The sequence below is a fragment of the Solea solea genome, chromosome 9 (genome assembly GCF_958295425.1).
Source record: "Solea solea chromosome 9, fSolSol10.1, whole genome shotgun sequence".
Lineage (NCBI taxonomy): Eukaryota > Metazoa > Chordata > Actinopteri > Pleuronectiformes > Soleidae > Solea > Solea solea.
In genome coordinates this window covers 352,003-370,000 of record NC_081142.1, presented here as the reverse complement: position 1 = coordinate 370,000, position 17,998 = coordinate 352,003, and the positions used below count along the sequence as shown (strand labels likewise).

Genomic DNA, 17,998 nt, shown 5'->3' with positions numbered 1-17,998 from the left:
GGCTGCACTCTTGATCACCTCCATCCATCTGTGGACAGACAGACAGACAGACAGACAGTCAGACAGACAGGCCGTGGGGGCTGCAGTGACATTGTCCTGAACGCGCTGGTTGGCCTGTCGTACCTTTCAAAGGTGTACTCGCTCTCTGCCCGGAAGAAGTAGACGTGGGACTTGAACTGCAGTTTGAAGACGTAGTCCTTGTGGATGCTGTCGGACTCCTCGGGGGTGCTGACTGTGTAGCCCAGCAGAGGGAGACTTGCCAGTGGGAAGTCGTCCTGTTTGATGGAAACACTTTGAAATGAAAAGTCTTTTCTGGCTGAAAACTTCAGTTAAGTTTGTAAACTGCTCATCAATCTGCACCAAAGAGAGAAAACGATTGATTCTCACTCACAGGGAGACAGCAGCTGCTGATGGGTTAGGGTTAGACTGCTGCCTCATTTGGTGAATTTATGTCACATAATAACTTACTGATGGATCAACAACTCCACTTTGCTGTGATTATAAAATCTGCACTTTTCCCTGTGGACTTTGGTGGCAGAGAGTTAGTGTCTTACAATACGACGGTGAGGCTGTCTCACAGCACTCTAGAGTTTTTATGTACCCAGATTTGGATGAGGGGGTGGAGCTTACGTGGAGCTCAAAGACTTTATCATCTACTTGACTCTAAATGGGATCATAATGACATTGAAAGTGTTTCATTGACCTGAAAACAAACACATTGCGACAGCGTTGAGGTGAAAGTGACGTTGGGAGGGGCTTAAACATCACGTCACTCAAACTTTAAAATATTTCAACTCAAGCCCAAAGAAACTGACACAGAAACAAATCTTTAGGTATGGATATACAGTATATCACATGAATATAAGGTAAAAAATAATATCTCAATATTGCTGGTTTATATACGAGATATACTGTATACTGTGGATATAAAGCTGCACTCATGAACATTTTCTTTTGAGATGGAGAATACACTGTAAATACACTGTAAATAAAACATCTACTGTTTCAAATTAAAATGAAAGCTGCTTTATTGCTTTGGCTTTTTTAATGTTAAATGAAGGATATCTATGTGCGTTAGAAACAATGACCTCTAAATATGGACAAACCTTTTTAAATGCAATTGTGTCCATTCCATGTATTTTTGAATCAATATACATAATATTTTATTTATAAAATATTGCAGTGCCACAGATACATTATCGATATCCAAAATCTAAGACCCTATGTCATGTGACGGTACAGATATTATATCAATATCCTGCTCAGACCTAAACAGAACCATCATGTTCTTGTGTTTTTGAACTTTGAAGCTTTGTGGTGAATGTGTGAATGTGGGTGGAGCCTCAGTGACAGATCCCAGCACGTGGAGACGAACCTGATGAGTCTTGTAGAAGAACAGGCAGAAGTTGGTGAACACGACCCAGAGTTTCTGCCAGCCGTTACTGTTCTTGAACTTCCTCAGCAGGTAACCAGAGAGCTGGTTCTAAAGAGGAGGACAGAACCGAGACGACGATTAATTACGTTCATCACCAGATCAGGGACCAGTGACTGGTTAATAACACCATTATTTATTTATTATTATCATGCTTCTCTTAGTCCATCTCTACCGTCTTCATTGTTTACATGTTCTTCTAAGCGTTAAAGAATCATTCAAGATAAAACTCTAAATACTGCACTAACACTGGCAGCTTATTACATTTCTACTGTTCAATGAAAATGTATACAAATGTATAATCACATGAACAATGAAATTGGATTTTTCATAAATATAATGAAATAATATATATATATATAATATATATAAAATAATAATTTATAATGAATAAAATATAATGAAAAATCTGTTGTTTTTTTGCATGAATTAAGAACCACTATGTGGGATGTAGTGGCATCTAGGGGTGAAGGTGTATATTACAACCTTCTGCAAACAAATATGGCAGACGTCATGGAGAAGAAAATGATGCATTATTTTAAAATATTGTTTTCAATTTCTGTTGAAAGATTTTCCACTTAATTTGAAAAATTCACTTCTCTTCCCACTTCCTGCTCTAGTACCTGGTTCACGCGCAGGTAATCAGTGAGTGACAGGTTCTGGTTTCGGTACCAGCAAACATGAGTGATGGTGTTTGGTCTCTGGGCTTGGCCGAGCAGATAGCGAGGGGGAAGCTCCGGTGAGATGGCCGGAGAAGAGGTGAAGACTGAGAGACGACGAGGAGGAGGAGGAGGAGGAGGAAGAAAAGGGCGAGAGACAGTGTTAGCATGTTAGCTGTGAGTGAGGTAAAGGAGGGAAGGAAGAAGCAGTTAGGAAACTCTTCAGGTCTGTGAAGTGAAAACGTTTGTGTTAGAAAAGAAGAAGAAAACACAGACGCTACGCTAATGCTAACATGCACAAAAAGATTCTCTATGAACTCACATTGAAATTAAAGTTCAGATATTGTCTTTTGTGGTTGTTTCAATCTTATTTTGGATTTCTTGCATTTACGCCACAGACAAACAAAGACAGTATCTAATTAAATATACACCTTCGTTAGCTTTAGCTTTAGCTCTCAGACAGACAGACGCTTGTGTCCATCTGTCTTCTGCCGCTTATACGAGGTCGCGGGGTCACGGAGGCAGCGGCTTGAGCAGAGAAGCTCAGGATCTCCTGTCACTTTGTCCTGACTGATGGAGGCCGCAGAGTGGGCGTGGTTTACAAACTGACACAAACCTTCTGCGTCAACATGAGATGAAGAACATGTTCTGAAATCATCGTCGACATAAACAGGTGCTAAGCAACAGCAGCCATGTTCATTCTAACAGCACAGTGTGAAGCACGACTTTAATCATCTTCATGCTGAAGGCAGCGTCTGTCGCTAAAGAAGGAAAACAAGAGGAACATGAGGAAAGGAAAGATGAAGATCCACTGATGTGTTTGGGTGTGAGTGTGTCTGGATGAGGAGGAGGAGGAGGAGGAGGAAGAGGAGGAGGAGGTGGGGGTGGGGGTGTGGGAGTACCTCCACAGCCAGGCTGTGATCAGACATAGAAACACTGGTGTTGCGGTGCCAGCACACGTGCATGGTCGTGTTTGCACGATGGTGCGTCTGCTTGTCCAGTGACGTCCTGGACGAGTTCATGTCGTCCTCCGACTCCTGCTCCAGTGAAACCTCATCAGACGAGCCTGAGGGAGGGAGGGAGGGAGGGAGAAGGGAGGGAGAAGGGAGGGGAGGAGGCGGGACAGGAAGTTGTGTGGAGGAAAGGAATTAAATGTGTGGATGTTTTCTGTGTCCAAAGCAAAAAAAAGAAGATTTCGTCCTTTAGTCAGCTGAGGAAAGAAAACACGGGTTACAGAAGGTTTCATCTTACGATTGGAGTGATCGCCGACTCCGGCGTCCAGGAAGATGCTGGACTTTTCGTTGGACTTCTTGGCCGCGTCGATAGCCAGATTCAGATCCTCGATCCACTTCCCCATCTCCACTTTAGAGCTGAGAGCAGATACAACGGTACAAAGCATGCGTGCATTAACACATAAGTCATCTGTACACTCAGAGTTGACTTTTATTCCTTGTCATAATGAATCTAAACAATCTTTCTGTGTCGATATTAAAGTTTCCATGTGTGTGACTTTTGTTACATGAAGAGAAACGATGACACTTTATTTCATGCTTTTATCTGATGTCAAGCAAAACTATCAGACCTGACTGAGGGAGCGTTAGTGTGTCTACAGCACCAGCTCAGGGGTGGGCGGGGACAAGTTGCATTTATCCTGTCACCCTATTTTATGAGCAGTAGAATTCACTCGTTCACTCGTTCACTCGTTGGCTCGTTCATGGATGTTTGTGCTGCTCTTTGACTTCTTTACTTTCTTATTCTTTTTCTCTTGTATTGAATCCTGGTCCTGGACCAGTATATCACGTGGAGCGTGAGGATTAAGTTGACCAAAGCTGTTTGTCATATGAGCGCCGCCCACCGTCGAGTCAACGCCACACTACACTAAGTGGATATAGCCGAAGCTAAGTAGCAACAGGATGTGGCACTTCCCCTCTGATGATTCCCACAAACTCGTGCAGAAGATCATGTTGTGACAGAAATCCATAGGTTAGAAGTAAATGTGGAGATTAACGGAATCTGTGTGGGAATGAAACGAGCGCTAACACACAGCTAATTAGCATGAGCCATCTGAACATGACTATACTGACAAACACACAGACTTCATCAACACATTTGAATATTTAACCAACCTGGCAGCCACGACGATGGTTCTCTGAGCGGAGTAGATGGTGAAGCAGTGAGGGACAGACCACTCGTTCTCACTCTCCTCAACCTACAGACAAAACAAGAGATCAGAAGGAGGAGGAGGAGGAGGAGCTGCTGTCATCTAACTATCTGACCAGCATGCTGCTTATTATGAGTGGAGTCAGAAAACAGCTTCTACTGAAGCATCTACAAATAAACCCATGGTGTTAAAGCTGTGGGGCACATTGCTCTTTGTCACGGCCCCTCCCATGAGACAGATGACCAAGACAATCTCTCCACTGCTGAGAGGCTCCGCCCATATTGACATGTTTGACTGTGCACATTGAAGTTGTCTTTGCACTGAAGGATTAAGCGGTGTTTATTAGAACCGGCCAATAGGAGGCGCCCTCTCCTTCTCACGTACTACAGTACGGAACATATTTGTTTGTGTTTCCATTACGAACAGGACCAAATCCACCAGCCCCAAACGTTGCATTTCTTCCAGAGTGATAGTACCGCACACTGAGAGTGGAGCTAGACCTACGACAGTCGGCCGATGGGGCGACAGAAAGCGTCACCACCTGTGTTTCTCAAACGCAGCGACAAACTGAAAAACAGACGCAGCCGCTCCGTTGTCGTCCGTTGTCGTCGTTGTTCATCGTCAGTGAACTGGTACAATGTCACGCTACAGATCGCTGACGCCTCCGTCGTGCACAGCGTCCACGTCACCTAACAAGTACTGTCCTCAGTCACAGCGCGAGTCTGACCGAGGACTTAACCGTTCCAAACTAAAACCAAATTGTATCATGATGGAAACGTCCAGGAGTTGCAGAAGTCTCGTCGTCTCTCAGATCATTTGATTGACAATATAACGACACAAATAATTCCATCTTTTCAGACTTTCAGACTAACTGAGTCCAGCTTGTGTGGAGTTAGTTAGTCTGACGTGGTCATGTGTTCACTGGTGACTTACCGGTGCGTCCAGCACAATGAGCTGCAGCCAGGAGTGAAGCAGAAACATGTTAAAGTCAGGAGACCACGCCCCTGCCCCTCCCCCCTCTTTACAGACACTACAATAACCAGAGCTCATGTCTGTGTCATATCAGTGTTACACAGTCAATCATTTAAACAATTCCGATTATAAATCTTTAAACCGAGGTTTGATATTTTGAACAATACAATCTATACAAATAAACAGAATTTTAAATAATATGCAAAATCAAATCTATATAGAACTTGAAGGGAACATAAAATCTTAAAATAACTAGTACTGAAAATAACTAGTACTGAAAATAACTAGTACCGCGCGCGGTTCTGAACGGGTTCGAGCCGACCCACGCGGGTCGCCGTGTGCCACGGCTCCCCGCGTGCCTCGCGCTCTCACCCGTTCATTCACCGCGCGCGGTACTAGTTATTTTCAGTACTAGTTATTTTCAGTACTAGTTATTTTCAGCGGCGTCCCCGCGCATGTCGATCCAAATTTCGGGGGGGATCGGGCAATGTATGGCAAAGTTATAGGGCACTTCCTATTTAAAATGGCCGACTTCGTGTTCGGTCAAATGCGCATCTATAAACTTGTTCAGGGAAGTTCCCTTGTCTTACATATCAAGTCTTGTTCAAATCGGACAATCTTAGAACTTACTTCCTGTTTCGGTCATTCCACTTCCTGTTGGGAGGTCATCTTTTGCCGACATGCTCAGGACAGGTCCCTGGTGTCACATATAAGGTTTCGTGCAAATCGGACAACGTACGGCAAAGTTAGATGGCACTTCCTGTTTAAAATGGCCAACTTCCTGTTCGTCTCCGTAAACATGTTCAGGGAAGGTCCAGTAACTCACATATCTAGTTTCGTGTCAATCGGACAATGTAAGACTTTACTTCCTGTTACGGGCGTTCCACTTCCTGTAGGGAGGTGACCTTTTATGGACATGCTCAGGACAGGTCCCTGGTGTCACATATAAGGTTTTGTGCAGATCGGACAACATACGGCAAAGTTAGAGGGCACTTCCTGTTTAAAATGGCCGACTTCCTGTTCGTCTCCGTAAACATGTTCAGGGAAGGTCCCGTAGCTCACATATCTAGTTTCGTGTCAATCGGACAATGTAAGACTTTACTTCCTGTTTCGGGCGTTCCACTTCCTGTAGGGAGGTGACCTTTTACGGACATGTTGAGGAAGGGTCTGGGGTCCCACATACTAAGTTTCAAGTGGATACAACAATCCCTGTTGGAGCAGCATCAAAAACTATAAATGTAATTCTGTCTGCTGTCACCAGGGGGCGCTGTATTTGAAAATGAATATTTTCATATAGACGTGTTCAGGGCCGGACTGTCATCAATCCTTGCAAGTTTGGTTCAGATCGGACCAGGATTGGCAAAGTTGTAACAGTTTGTTTTTTTAGAATTTTCTAGCACCACCAGGAGGCGCTGTTTTCAAAATGTACAGTTTCAGCAACATAGTCGTCTTCAGCAACTAACCATCATCAACTATAGCAAGTTTGGTTGGGATCAGACCTTCCATCGCGAAGTTATAAGAGTTTCATTGTCTGTTATGAAAAATTATTATTATCTCCAAATTTGGCGCCCCCTATCTCGTACGCCATACAATATTTTAAGAAGCTTTTGATAACTTTTGATGCTCAACTCGTCCACATTGATCTCACCAAGTTTGAAGGTGATCGCACAAAAGCTCTAGGAGGAGATAATTGAAATACAAGCTGTCATATTGTCTACTGTCACCAGGGGGCGCTGTTTTCGAAATTGAATATTTTCATATAGACGTCTTTAGGGCCGGACTATCATCAATCCTAGCAAGTTTGGTTCAGATCGGACCAGGATTTACGAAGTTGTAGCAGTTTGATTTTTTGTCCCAAAAATCCGACTTTGCGTCGTTGCCATGGCAACACCGTTAAACGATTTGTCGTCATATTGATCACGCATCATCTACCATGTGTTTTGACTGTTGTCAGCAATTTTGAGTGCGGTACGATTATCTGTGTAAAAGTTATTCCCGAAATCGTAAAAAAAATATTTTTTGGTGTATTTTCTTTCACCACAAGGAGGCGCTGTTTTCAAACTTCACCGTTTTTTCATAGACGTCTTCAGCCATGGCCCATCATCAATGGTAGCAAGTTTGGTTCGGATCGGACCTTCCATCGCAAAGTTATAAGAGTTTTGTTTTTCTGATGCGAAACATCAGAATCATCACGAACTTTGCCGCCCCCTATCTCGTGCGCCATGCGACATTTGAAAAAACTTTTGATACCGTGAGCTCCTCAACTGGTCCACAGGGACCTCACCAAGTTTGAAGGTGATCGCACGAAAACTCTAGGAGGAGTTAGTTCAAATACCATTGCTGCGAATTCGCCAAAATCGCCCAAAAATCGCCAATCAACCCAAGATGGCGGATTTCCTGTTGGGTTTGGATCATGGTCATAATGTAATTTTTTCTTCATCCTGACCCACTACACATGTGTACCGAATTTCGTGCATGTGCAATATTTGTGTTGGTCATGGTGAATTTGGACAGGTGGCGCCGCACTTATTGGCCCCTCCCACATTCAATTTTCGATGCACATTCCCCGAACCTTTTTCAGACGTAAATTTACACCACGATTGATGCGGTCACAAAAATCTGTGAGTTTTGGGGTATGGGAAAGGCCTCAAAAAGGCGATTTACTTTAAGGAATAATAAGAATAATAATAATAAAAATAACTAGTACCGCGCGCGGTTCTGAACGGGTTCGAGCCGACCCACGCGGGTCGCCGTGTGCCACGGCTCCCCGCGTGCCTCGCGCTCTCACCCGTTCATTCACCGCGCGCGGTACTAGTTATTTTCAGTACTAGTTATTTTCAGTACTAGTTATTTTCAGCGGCGTCCCTGCGCATGTCGTTCCAAATTTCGAGGGGGATCGGGCAACGTATCGCAAAGTTATAGGGCACTTCCTGTTTAAAATGGCAGACTTCCTGTTCGGTCAAGTGCGTGTCCGTAAACGTGTTCAGGGAACTTCCCTTGTCTTACATATCAAGTTTTGTGCAGATCGGATAATCTTAGAGTTTACTTCCTGTTTCGGGCATTCAACTTCCTGTTGGGAGGTCATCTCTTGCAGACATGCTCAGGACAGGTCCCTGGTGTCACATAAAAGGTTTCGTGCAAATCGGACAACGTACGGCAAAGTTAGAGGGCACTTCCTGTTTAAAATCGCCAACTTCCTGTTCGTCTCCGTAAACGTGTTCAGGGAAGTTCCCTTGTCTTACATATCAAGTTTTGTTCAAATCGGACAATGTAAGACTTTACTTCCTGTTTCGGGCGTTCCACTTCCTGTAGGGAGGTGACCTTTTACGGACATGCTCAGGACAGGTCCCTGGTGTCACATATAAGGTTTTGTGCAGATCGGACAACGTACGGCAAAGTTAGAGGGCACTTCCTGTTTAAAATGGCCGACTTCCTGTTCGGTCAACGGCGTCTCCGGAAACATGTTCAGGGAAGGTCCAGTAACTCACATATCTAGTTTCGTGTCAATCGGACAATGTAAGACTTTACTTCCTGTTTCGGGCGTTCCACTTCCTGTAGGGAGGTGACCTTTTACGGACATGTTGAGGAAGGGTCTGGGGTCCCACATACTAAGTTTCAAGTGGATACAACAATCCCTGTTGGAGCAGCATCAAAAACTATAAATGTAATTCTGTCTGCTGTCACCAGGGGGCGCTGTATTTGAAAATGAATATTTTCATATAGACGTGTTCAGGGCCGGACTGTCATCAATCCTTGCAAGTTTGGTTCAGATCGGACCAGGATTGGCAAAGTTGTAACAGTTTGTTTTTTTAGAATTTTCTACCACCACCAGGAGGTGCTGTTTTCAAAATGTACCGTTTCAGCAACATAGTCGTCTTCAGCAACTAACCAGCATCAACTATAGCAAGTTTGGTTGGGATCAGACCTTCCATCGCGAAGTTATAAGAGTTTCATTGTCTGTTATGAAAAATTATTATTATCTCCAATTTTGGCGCCCCCTATCTCGTACGCCATACAATATTTTAAAAAGCTTTCGATAACTTTTGATGCTCAACTCGTCCACATTGATCTCACCAAGTTTGAAGGTGATCGCACAAAAGCTCTAAGAGGAGATAATTGAAATACAAGCTGTCATATTGTCTGCTGTCACCAGGGGGCGCTGTTTTCGAAATTTAATATTTTCATATAGACGTCTTTAGGGCCGGACTATCATCAATCCTAGCAAGTTTGGTTCAGATCGGACCAGGATTCACGAAGTTGTAGCAGTTTGATTTTTTGTCCCAAAAATCCGACTTTGCGTCGTTGCCATGGCAACACCGTTAAACGATTTGTCGTCATATTGATCACGCATCATCTACCATGTGTTTTGACTGTTGTCACCAATTTTGAGTGCTGTACGATTATCTGTGTAAAAGTTATTCCCGAAGTCGTAAAAAAACTTTTTTTTGGTGTATTTTCTTTCACCACAAGGAGGCGCTGTTTTCAAACTTCACCGTTTTTTCATAGACGTCTTCAGCCATGGCCCATCATCAATCATAGCAAGTTTGGTTCGGATCGGACCTTCCATCGCAAAGTTATAAGAGTTTTTTTTTTCTGATGCGAAACATCAGAATCATCACGAACTTTGCCGCCCCCTATCTCGTGCGCCGTGCGACATTTGAAAAAACTTTTGATACCGTGAGCTCCTCAACTGGTCCACAGGGACCTCACCAAGTTTGAAGGTGATCGCACGAAAACTCTAGGAGGAGTTAGTTCAAATACCATTGCTGCGAATTCGCCAAAATCGCCCAAAAATGGCCAATCAACCCAAGATGGCGGACTTCCTGTAGGTTTCACGGGAAAGTCGTCATCGACTTTTTTGACCGTTCCCACCTAATGAACGTGTGTACCAAGTTTCGTTCACCTACGTTAAACCCGACATGAGTTGACCTAATAGAAGTTTTTTGCGTGACTTTTTAGCCCCTCCCACCTCCAATTTTCCACGCATTTTCCCCGAACGACTTTCAGACGTAAATTTACACCAGGATTGATGCGGTCACAAAAATCTGTGAGTTTTGGGGTATGGGAAAGGCCTCAAAAATGCGATTTACTTTTAGGAATAATAATAATAATAATAATAACTAGTACCGCGCGCGGTTCTGAACGGGTTCGAGCCGACCCACGCGGGTCGCCGTGTGCCACGGCTCCCCGCGTGCCTCGCGCTCTCACCCGTTCATTCACCGCGCGCGGTACTAGTTATTTTCAGTACTAGTTATTTTCAGTACTAGTTATTTTCAGCGGCGTCCCCGCGCATGTCGTTCCAAATTTCGAGGGGGATCGGGCAATGTATGGCAAAGTTATAGGGCACTTCCTGTTTAAAATGGCAGACTTCCTGTTCGGTCAAGTGCGTGTCCGTAAACGTGTTCAGGGAACTTCCCTTGTCTTACATATCAAGTTTTGTGCAGATCGGACAATCTTAGAGTTTACTTCCTGTTTCGGGCATTCCACTTCCTGTTGGGAGGTCATCTTTTGCAGACATGCTCAGGACAGGTCCCTGGTGTCACATATAAGGTTTCGTGCAAATCGGACAACGTACGGCAAAGTTAGAGGGCACTTCCTGTTTAAAATGGCCAACTTCCTGTTAGTCTCTGGAAACATGTTCAGGGAAGGTCCCATAACTCACATATCTAGTTTTGTGTCAATCGGACAATGTAAGACTTTACTTCCTGTTTCGGGCGTTCCACTTCCTGTAGGGAGGTGACCTTTTACGGACATGCTCAGGACAGGTCCCTGGTGTCACATATAAGGTTTTGTGCAGATCGGACAATGTACGGCAAAGTTAGAGGGCTCTTCCTGTTTAAAATGGCCGACTTCCTGTTCGGTCAACGGCGTCTCCGTAAACATGTTCAGGGAAGGTCCAGTAACTCACATATCTAGTTTCGTGTCAATCGGACAATGTAAGACTTTACTTCCTGTTTCGGGCGTTCCACTTCCTGTAGGGAGGTGACCTTTTACGGACATGTTGAGGAAGGGTCTGGGGTCCCACATACTAAGTTTCAAGTGGATACAACAATCCCTGTTGGAGCAGCATCAAAAACTATAAATGTAATTCTGTCTGCTGTAACCAGGGGGCGCTGTATTTGAAAATGAATATTTTCATATAGACGTGTTCAGGGCCGGACTGTCATCAATCCTTGCAAGTTTGGTTCAGATCGGACCAGGATTGGCAAAGTTGTAACAGTTTGTTTTTTTAGAATTTTCTACCACCACCAGGAGGCGCTGTTTTCAAAATGTACCGTTTCAGCAACACAGTCGTCTTCAGCAACTAACCATCATCAACTATAGCAAGTTTGGTTGGGATCAGACCTTCCATCGCGAAGTTATAAGAGTTTCATTGTCTGTTATGAAAAATAATTATTATCTCCAATTTTGGCGCCCCCTATCTCGTACGCCATACAATATTTTAAAAAGCTTTTGATAACTTTTGATGCTCAACTTGTCCACATTGATCTCACCAAGTTTGAAGATGATCGCACAAAAGCTCTAGGAGGAGATAATTGAAATACAAGCTGTCATATTGTCTACTGTCACCAGGGGGCGCTGTTTTCGAAATTGAATATTTTCATATAGACGTCTTTAGGGCCGGACTATCATCAATCCTAGCAAGTTTGGTTCAGATCGGACCAGGATTCACGAAGTTGTAGCAGTTTGATTTTTTGTCCCAAAAATCCGACTTTGCGTCGTTGCCATGGCAACACCGTTAAACGATTTGTCGTCATATTGATCACGCATCATCTACCATGTGTTTTGACTGTTGTCACCAATTTTGAGTGCGGTACGATTATCTGTGTAAAAGTTATTCCCGAAATCGTAAAAAAACTTTTTTTTTGTGTATTTTCTTTCACCACAAGGAGGCGCTGTTTTCAAACTTCACCGTTTTTTCATAGACGTCTTCAGCCATGGCCCATCATCAATCATAGCAAGTTTGGTTCGGATCGGACCTTCCATCGCAAAGTTATAAGAGTTTTGTTTTTCTGATGCGAAACATCAGAATCATCACGAACTTTGCCGCCCCCTATCTCGTGCGCCATGCGACATTTGAAAAAACTTTTGATACCGTGAGCTCCTCAACTGGTCCACAGGGACCTCACCAAGTTTGAAGGTGATCGCACGAAAACTCTAGGAGGAGTTAGTTCAAATACCATTGCTGCAAATTCGCCAAAATCGCCAAAAAATCGCCAATCAACCCAAGATGGCGGATTTCCTGTTGGGTTTGGATCATGGTCATAATGTAATTTTTTCTTCATCCCGACCCACTACACATGTGTACCGAATTTCGGGCATGTGCGATAATTGTGTTGGTCATGGTGAATTTGGACAGGTGGCGCCGCACTTATTGGCCCCTCCCACATTCAATTTTCGACGCACATTCCCCAAACCTTTTTCAGACGTAAATTTACACCACGATTGATGCGGTCACAAAAATCTGTGAGTTTTGGGGTATGGGAAAGGCCTCAAAAAGGCGATTTACTTTAAGGAATAATAAGAATAATAATAATAATAATAATAATAATCCTTCCAGTTTCAATAGGTTTCTTGCAACCTTGTTGCTCGAACCCTAATAATAATCTTTTGCATTTCAATAGGGTTCTTGCAACCTTGTTGCTCGAACCCTAATAATCCTTCCAGTTTCAATAGGTTTCTTGCAACCTTGTTGCTCGAACCCTAAATATTGTCTTTGTTGTTAATAAGTTAATAAAACAATATTTACTGTAAAATATGAGCTTTTATAAGGATGGGCAATCTTTCAATAACACATTTATCTCAGTATATCAATAAACAGCTGAGTTGTAACACAAATCAAATTTCATGTTGTTTTCCGTAGATTATAAAGTCAATTAAAGCTCGAGTCTGGGATTTTATGAAATCTTCTTCATCTTAAGATGGCATCAGTAAATAAAGCTGTAATAAAGAAAAGAAAACTCAGCACCTAATCTCTGCTCACAGCAGCATATATGATATGTTGATTTGGATCATTATCGTCACAGATACATGGATCAGGCTCTTGTGTCATCACTCGTCGTCGTAGACACATGTAGAGTGTGAATACTCACGATCATGCCGTGAAGAGGCAGCTGTCCGTGCACTTTGAACTGATTGGTTGCTGTGACCCCTTTACTGGTGTAGAGGAGCATGTCAGAGAACTGGAAAGACAACACACGAGCGGAGGAATTATCTCCTGAATCATGGTTTGACTCTGATGAATCCAACAGGGGAGCGTTCGTGTACCAACCAGGAAAAACATCCTCTGCTGCAGCCCCTTCTTAGTCAGCTTGTACAGACATCCCTCTCGTATGAACTCCTGCAAACAAGAAGAGAAAATGTCAACACTGCTGATCCAACAGTTGCACAGCACCCTCTACCCTCCACTCTGCGTCACTGCACGCACTCTGCCCGGTGCTGTCAGGTTCTCTATCCCGATCAGGTCTCTCTGCAGCTCGGTCAGCTTCTGGAAGTTCTCCAGTCGGATCAGGCTGCTCTGGAGCTGAGTGGCTATCTCGGCGACTTCCTTCAGAGCCTCTGTGCAAAAACAGGAGAAAAGAAAACGATTTGGGCTCAAAACAGTTACAACACATAAGAAAATAGGTTTCGCCCACAGATTTGTTCCTTGATGAATAGAAAGGGTTAAAATAGCAGTTGCCAGTTGTGAACCTGAAATGAGTATTGAAAGTTGTGTTGATCAGTGTTTTCTACAAACCATTAAAAACCATTATTCAGTTTCATTTGTCATGTTTAACAGCTTTTAATCATTTGTTCAGGTGCATTTTGAGTAAACAAAGCTAAAACACACTTTATTTATGACTCTATTTGTTTTATTCTTAGCAGGAGCTGATAAGTGATTTGTGGGAAAGAAGAAACAATACAACAGAATAACTCACTTCACTTTCAAACAACAACAACAACAACAACGTTATTATCTTAGACTGTATATCTTACCTAACAATACCAGTCGACAACAACACTCTACATGGTATTTTACACACATAAATATTATGTAGGTGATTTACTGTGAAACTGCTGCGAACAGTAAAGTTAGCAGCTATCGTGGAATCCCATACTTTACAGTTTTACAGTGTAAAGCAGTCTGGTTAATACTCACCCTTGCAGTCGTCATGATCCCGGTGAGCGGGTGAGTAATGTTTGCACAGTCTCTCCAGGATGAGTTTGTAGTGCATGAGGCGCTGGATGGGTTTGAGCAGGAACGTGTTGAGCGGCAGGTAACAGACCTTCTGCAGCTCAAACTCTTTGTAGACCGTCTCCAGCTTCTTCAGTCTCCTGGTGGCCTTCTCCAACTCCGTCAACACCTCGTCGTGCTTCTGCAGGAAGCTGGTGAACTCCTGCGGGAAGACGAGCACGGAACACGTGACACAGCGTCGGTCAAGTCAGGAGACGGTGGATGATGTGAAGCCAAGAGCTACAAGTCACCTTCAGAGCACACATGTTCCTCAGCATCACATCGCCGATCCTCTGGTAGTCGCCTTTGACGTGAGCGTTCGAGCGTCCCTCCCTGAGGAAGTTTTACGTTGCAAAATGTAAAGTGTTGGAAAATAAACCGTAGTAACCGTTAGCTGTAGGCTAACTCTGGAAAGTTTGAAGCCAGGTCCCTATTTATTGAAGAGGCCTCTTCAGTTCAGACAAACTGGAGGAAAAATCCAGGTATTTTGCCTCTGAAACCCGTCTATAGGTCACAGGTCACAGGTCACAGGTCGCTCACCCCGACTCACTTATTCCACCAGTTAGTCAGAACTAAAGAGGCTTCTTAGAGATAGAGAGATGAAACATCTTCAAACTTGACTCCAGCAAATCCAGTGAAAAAACCTCTAGCATGTACACATGTATGAACACATGTATGAACACACGTATGAACACATGTATGAACACATGTATGAACACATGTATGAACACATGTATGTACACATGTATGAACACATGTATGTACACATGTATGAACACACGTATGAACACATGTATGTACACATGTATGAACACACGTATGAACACATGTATGAACACATGTATGAACACATGTATGAACACATGTATGTACACATGTATGAACACATGTATGTACACATGTATGTACACATGTATGAACACACGTATGAACACATGTATGTACACATGTATGAACACACGTATGTACACACGTATGTACACATGTATGAACACATGTATGAGCACATGTATGAACACACGTATGAACACATGTATGAACACATGTATGTACACATGTATGAACACATGTATGTACACACGTATGTACACATGTATGAACACATGTATGAACACATGTATGAACACATGTATGTACACATGTATGAACACATGTATGAACACATGTATGTACACATGTATGAACACACGTATGAACACACGTATGAACACATGTATGAACACACGTATGAACACATGTATGAACACACGTATGAACACACGTATGAACACACGTATGAGCACATGTATGAGCACATGTATGAACACACGTATGTACACACGTATGAACACATGTATGAACACATGTATGAACACATGTATGAACACACGTATGAACACACGTATGAACACACGTATGTACACACGTATGAACACATGTATGAACACATGTATGTGCACATGTATGAACACATGTATGAACACATGTATGAACACACGTATGAACACATGTATGAACACATGTATGAGCACATGTATGAACACACGTATGAACACACGTATGAACACACGTATGAACACACGTATGTACACACGTATGAACACATGTATGAACACATGTATGAGCACATGTATGAACACACGTATGTACACACGTATGAACACATGTATGAACACATGTATGAACACATGTATGAACACACGTATGAACACACGTATGAACACACGTATGTACACACGTATGAACACATGTATGAACACATGTATGTGCACATGCATGAACACATGTATGAACACATGTATGAACACACGTATGAACACATGTATGAACACATGTATGAACACTTGTATGTATATTGTATGTGAGGTAATCTACCAGAGAGCCAGCCTCTGGTCCAACTCCTTGAGGAAGCCTCGGTGGAACTCGTAGATGGGGTCGATGTTGGAGAAGAGGAGGGTCATCAGGCCTTCGGGCATGGCGTTCTCTTTGATCACAGCACTTCGGAACCACTGGACAAACACATATGATTTACATGTCCAGGAAAACATCTGCAGTCAATGGGTCTGCCATACAATTGTTCATGAAAACGAACGGTTTTCAGACATGAACTCTTAATAATGTCCAGACATTCGGATCAGGACCAGGTCTAAGGATTCTACTGTAAGACATACTTGGACATTATGTGGAACTTAGACGAGCAGGAGAACTTCAGCCAAAAAAAGTGAAAAGGAGGATCAACTTACCACGGTGATGACCTCAAGGTCTTTCAAGTATGTTCTCTCTGTGGTCAGAATCTCTTTGGCAATGAAGTAGGCCTTGTCTGTAGGATAGCGCTGAAACAACAAAAAGTACAAACGCCCGTCAAGAGAATCAGACCACTTCACACCAAACTCCTGCACTTTCTACTTTAACTGGCAGGAGAAGCCTGTGATATCTGCCCCTTTAAAAGGGGTTGTGACTGAGGCGGGGGGTGGAAGGGTGGCATGTGAGCAGTGTACCTTCCTCCTGCCCTCCTCTTCCTCCTCTAGCCTGGCAGTGCTGCCCACCTCACTCAGGATGGGGCTTTGCAGGGGCGACGGCGCCTGACCTGGCAGGCTGAGGGTGGACAGCTGGAAGGCGGGCGACAGGCAGAGCGGATCCTTGGAGTTGAAGGGCGAGAGCTGAGGGCTGTCCATCTCTGGATCTGTGGAGGACGGAAAACAGGAATTCGTCACAACGTCATATTTCACTACTTTTTCTACGCATGATCAGATCAGTAGCAACCAAAATCTTTAGAAAGCGTTAACCTTGGGGGAGGGAACATAGCTCTAGAGTTTGTTTACAGCCACGCTTGTGAGTGGAAGAGTTTGGTGTATATTACACAATTCTTTGCATTTCCATAATTTCAAAGTTTTGGAGAGTCCCAAAATAAACAATTGGTGCCATCCAGCGGCCGAGCACTTAAGGGGTGGAGTTAAATACACGGTACTCTGTTGACTGGCTCTTCTGAGTTTAACCATGAGGAAAAACACAAAATGCACCATTTTTTTTAAATGATGACAGAGAGAATTCACACATAACTGTAACAACTGTTAGATGTTATGCTATTAACATAGCTGCTGCAACTATCATGGTTGAAACACAAGCTAGATTAGAGTTTACCATTCCAGAATATATCCTGGTAAACTAAAAAGTGTAAAAAAAACATCAGCATTCCAGCATTAGTAACAACTGCCTACTTTACATTACATTACACTGCAAACAACTTAAAAAAGGTCAGAGAGTCAGAATATGATGTGGGAGCGTTAATATTTAAGAAGAGACTCAAGAATGAACTTTGCTTTTCTAGCAACTGACAACAAGTTCCAAACATGGTGAGACAGGTGGAGCAACATTGCGCTAGTAAAGTGGTTGAAGAGACAAAGAAGCATACACATACAATTTCAGTCATGAATTGAAAAGAATAAAAAAATAAAAAAATAAAAAAAGAATCATTCAGCAGTTTGGCGGGATAATCCGTCCTGATGTCCTCTTTACTGCTCCTGAATACACACGACTGCTCGCTCATCACACAACAACAACAACAACAACAACAACAACAA

At 43.2% G+C, this 17,998-nt stretch overlaps 1 protein-coding gene across 3 annotated transcripts in view; it reads right to left on the bottom strand.

Annotated features, from left to right (window-relative positions):
• The window catches only part of farp2 (FERM, RhoGEF and pleckstrin domain protein 2), a 45,350-nt gene that overhangs the window by 1,742 nt on the left and 25,610 nt on the right, over positions 1–17,998 (bottom strand). The window contains exons 14-28 of one of the 3 annotated variants that reach the window (XM_058637858.1): positions 16,916–17,100; positions 16,661–16,750; positions 16,293–16,426; positions 14,690–14,771; positions 14,364–14,601; positions 13,653–13,783; positions 13,497–13,565; positions 13,318–13,407; positions 5,186–5,206; positions 4,218–4,300; positions 3,343–3,461; positions 2,994–3,157; positions 1,376–1,483; positions 124–275; positions 1–28 (exon numbers count right to left, since the gene is read on the bottom strand). The exon at positions 1–28 is cut by the window's left edge and continues 1,742 nt beyond it. In XM_058637858.1, coding sequence (XP_058493841.1) covers positions 1–28; positions 124–275; positions 1,376–1,483; positions 2,994–3,157; positions 3,343–3,461; positions 4,218–4,300; positions 5,186–5,206; positions 13,318–13,407; positions 13,497–13,565; positions 13,653–13,783; positions 14,364–14,601; positions 14,690–14,771; positions 16,293–16,426; positions 16,661–16,750; positions 16,916–17,100 — 1,694 coding nt within the window. The remainder of the gene's footprint in view (positions 29–123; positions 276–1,375; positions 1,484–2,993; positions 3,158–3,342; positions 3,462–4,217; positions 4,301–5,185; positions 5,207–13,317; positions 13,408–13,496; positions 13,566–13,652; positions 13,784–14,363; positions 14,602–14,689; positions 14,772–16,292; positions 16,427–16,660; positions 16,751–16,915; positions 17,101–17,998) is intronic. The other 2 variants (XM_058637860.1, XM_058637859.1) reach the window with 2 other exon arrangements.